The sequence below is a fragment of the Anthonomus grandis genome, chromosome 4, assembly GCF_022605725.1.
Source record: "Anthonomus grandis grandis chromosome 4, icAntGran1.3, whole genome shotgun sequence".
In the NCBI taxonomy this organism is placed as follows: domain Eukaryota; kingdom Metazoa; phylum Arthropoda; class Insecta; order Coleoptera; family Curculionidae; genus Anthonomus; species Anthonomus grandis.
The window spans coordinates 11444662-11448543 of NC_065549.1; the positions used below are offsets into that span (position 1 = coordinate 11444662).

General features: G+C 26.7%; 1 protein-coding gene across 1 annotated transcript; it reads right to left on the bottom strand.

The window, feature by feature from the left end:
* Positions 1–640: 640 nt before the first annotated feature.
* Positions 641–1006, bottom strand: LOC126735221 (larval cuticle protein III/IV-like). Its single transcript, XM_050439173.1, has one exon. It carries the CDS (start codon positions 1004–1006, stop codon positions 641–643), a length of 366 nt encoding a protein of 121 aa, XP_050295130.1.
* Positions 1007–3882: the final 2876 nt, after the last annotated feature.

Here is a 3882-nt window from a genome sequence, read left to right on the forward strand (position 1 = left end):
AGATAACATCTTGCTGGAGTGTCTAGTGTTAACACTATTCAAATGTTTTAAATTTGCTTTTAATATTTAACAAAAAAACGATAACATGTGTATTTGCTATATTATTTAGTGACGGTTTTAAGGTATTTTGGGCTCGTTTCTATTAAGCTTTGATTTATTTGAATAAATGTTGTCTCATGGAGACTGATAAATGAGCCCATGAAATCAAAATGTTAAAATAGATAATTTGATATATGTTCCTAGTATGTTCACATATATTTCAGAATATTTGTTGAATTCAGTGCATGGGTTTGGAATATATTATGCTATTATTACTAGCATTAGAAATTTCATCTTTATATTTTTGCATGAGAATCAGGATCAGCGACACAGACTGGCCTGAAGACGAAACCAAATTCAAAACAGTGAATGGAATCATTCGTTCTTAATTAATGAGCTATTCATATACAGATACTATCATGACGATTTCTATGCATGCACCCAAATTCATTGAAAAAAACTCTTTGTTCCAATATCATATAATTTCTAAACAGACAATTACAAAGAACCACTCAATGAAATATTGAACTATAGGAACGCAACTACATTATAAACATTAAAAAGAAAATAAATACAATTAAGGATCAAAGCACTTCGAAACTCACTGCTCTTCAGGATGGCGAGCATTCCACTGTAAAGACTTCAGGATAGCAGCGGGAATTGGTGGTCCTACGGGAATATCAGCACTGGCTGCCTGATAACCATTAGCATCAGCCACATATACGATATTGTGCCTTACTCCTTGAGGATCGTACCACTCAGCGTTACCTTGCACAATTTGGCCTAGTACATCTGGTCTTCCAGACTGTTCCTGACTGGTCCCGTCAGCTGATTGATAGCTCCATTGGAAAGAACCATCTGGGGAAATGTCGGCACGTGAAGAAATGATATCTACATTTGGTCTTGAAAAGGATGCACTTAACACCACTGTAAAGGCACAGAAAGCGATGAGGATCTTAGACAACATGTTGCTTGGATGCCTAGTGTTGACAATATGATTCACAATGTTTGAAATTTGCCTTTTATATTAAAAAAAAGTAATAAAATTTGGATTCGTTATGTCATTGATGGACTGTTTCAAGGTGTTTGGGGGCCGTTTCTTGCAAATTTTTGGTCTATTTTAATAAATGTTGCCTCATGTGGGCGGATTAATGGCCCCATAAAATAAAAAGGTTAAAATAGACATTCGAACATGATTTTAATTTATTTAAATTGCTCTAATTTAGAACCTTATAAACATTACTTCTAGATATGAAATATTCACTTACAAGACTGTCTTACATATTTCTTGTGGTCTTCATTATTCATGAACCTAAATATTACAAGCATTTTTATCAATAAAATTAATCAATGGCATTGAGGTAGTTTCGTAAAAATTATATATTTTACTAATATATTTAGTCTATTATTAATGCAAACTAGACCATTTAAATGTAAATTTTTTAACCGAAGTTTGATACCCTGTCTATAATCGCCTAAAGGAAATAATTTAGATAGATTTGTCTTTGGTTGAATATTATAATTAAGTTTCACGACCTCTATAGATATTATAACTACGCAATACTTCTCAATTACAAATCTATGTAGGCGAAAAAGTATCTAAATATAGAAACCATGTTTTATGGAGATCTGGCAAAAAAACTTTGAGAAATATTTGAAGAGAAAACGAAAATTCAAAGATAGTATAAATACATAGAAAATGAATGGTAATTATTCTTTCCATTTTCTTATACGTTCAAATACCCTACCCTAAGTTAGGATATACTAGACTTAAGTGAAATAAGCCAGAGGTCTATGAACTAAAATTTCGATAGTTTATGTCTCAGTATATTATAAAAATAGTTTTGATTTTTGAAACGAAAATCAATCCAATCATTAAACGTTTTTATGGGGTACCGAGATAAGCAAGAAAAATATTTTTATTGCAACCGTTAAGGTGCAATATAAAGATTTATATTGCGCAAAAATTGTTGTTTGAATTTATTGAATTAAAAACACAAAAATCTTTTTATTAAATCAATATTATGGATTTTGATCCTGAGGTAATAAATATTATTACCCTGCAGTATATTGAGTCACATAGACGAGATGTATACGAAATTCTTACTTTAAAAGAATAATAAGAGTACTAAAAAAGTATTTCATAGTCATTTAAGTTATGCATAATAATTACAAATAATTCCTTTGATATGCAGAGATTAGATATTATTTAAATTAAAATTTATAAAATTTTTTTTGTCCTAAAAATACAGAGTTATAGTTACATAATAATGAAAAGAAGATGATGAATAAGAAGTAACCTCGCTATTACATAATCGATTTACGAGGCCTACCTTGAGTAAAAATTATTGTATGTATAAAGTAGCCATTTATATTATTTTTAATAGTATAAAAATTTTGTAAATTAATATAATTATAAATTAGAAGAAAAAGTTTAGAATTATAAAGATAAGAGACGCAAAGTGGAGCAAAAAAAAGTACGGAAAGTGGGCAAAAGGGATGAAAAAAGAACACTGAGAATCAAGTAAAAAAAATCAATAAAATGTAAATTGTAATCGTTTACAACAATTGGACATTTTTAGATTCTAGACAGGATTCTAGATAGATCTCTCCAGATTATGTACTTTATGTATTAATTTAATGTAATTTTATGATAGTCATAAGTTATCTCAAGGATATATTTGCGGTAAGTTATAACAAAATTATATATTTAATGTTGATAATCTAAATTTTCAAAAAGCGCTATTTCTGTTTATATTGGATGTAGTTACTAACTTTAATTTAGCTTAGAAGCAATATTTTTAATTAGTATTATGCCTAACTGTGTCAAATATATAAGGAAAATATTAAAGAAGCATATCATAACCATTTAAGTTATGCATAAAACCATTTAAATTTTACTTAATAATTGGATATTAGATTAGAATCACTTTCAGTTTTTCCAATATAGGCTAAATATCTATACTAATAAGGATACTAAAGTGAATTTTTTATAATATTTGCACAATTATAAAAGTAAAATGAGTCCTGAAAATCATGCTTTTTAATAAATACCCTCAAGTTTTAAAATTTTGTTTTTTTTTATAATTTTTTTTTTATTTTTTTTTATTTAATTTAAAATAGGGGTCGATATGTAAATAATTTTAAATATTTGCAAATAGTAAGGAATAAATTATTAAATAAATCCTTGCACAATTATTCAAAAAATAAATAATTAAAATTTAATTTTGACGTATTTAGGGTTTTTATGAATTTTTATTATAATTTATTTAATGGTTATTCTAGGAGTATACTAATATTGAGTAGGAATCACTGAATAGGAAAACTTAAAAAAATTGAGAATAAATTGTGGTAAAGTGGAATAAAGATAAATAAATTATAAATACAAACTTAATATAAACCCAAATGGAATTATATTATTTTGGAATATCAAGAAGCTTAGCAATTTTTTTTCTTATTCAAAAAAATTATTTCTTTTTTAAATAATTTGTATTAATAAAAATACTGATAGTATAAATTATAGTCATGAGATTTTTTTTTCGTATTATCATCATGTTTAATATTATTAGGTCGATCCCAAATCATAATCAATAAAGGAAATTATTCAAAATGTCGCCTTTAGCAACAAAAGTAAGTTGCGACACTTATGATTAAACCGAAAGTAGCCTGAATAATAGAAAGAAATACTAAAATGCTGCCTAACTGTATCATTTATAAAAAAATATATACATAGCCATCTAAGTTATGCATGATAATTAGAAACAATATTTATTAATATTTCTACATATTAAAGATTATGGGAAAAATATAACTTGAAAATTTGTGACGTTTTTTTTTATAAAA

Coding starts and splice junctions, on each gene's coding strand:
- LOC126735221 (XM_050439173.1), bottom strand. CDS start 1,006: ATGTTGTCTAAGATCCTCATCGCTTTCTGTGCCTTTACAGTGGTGTTA.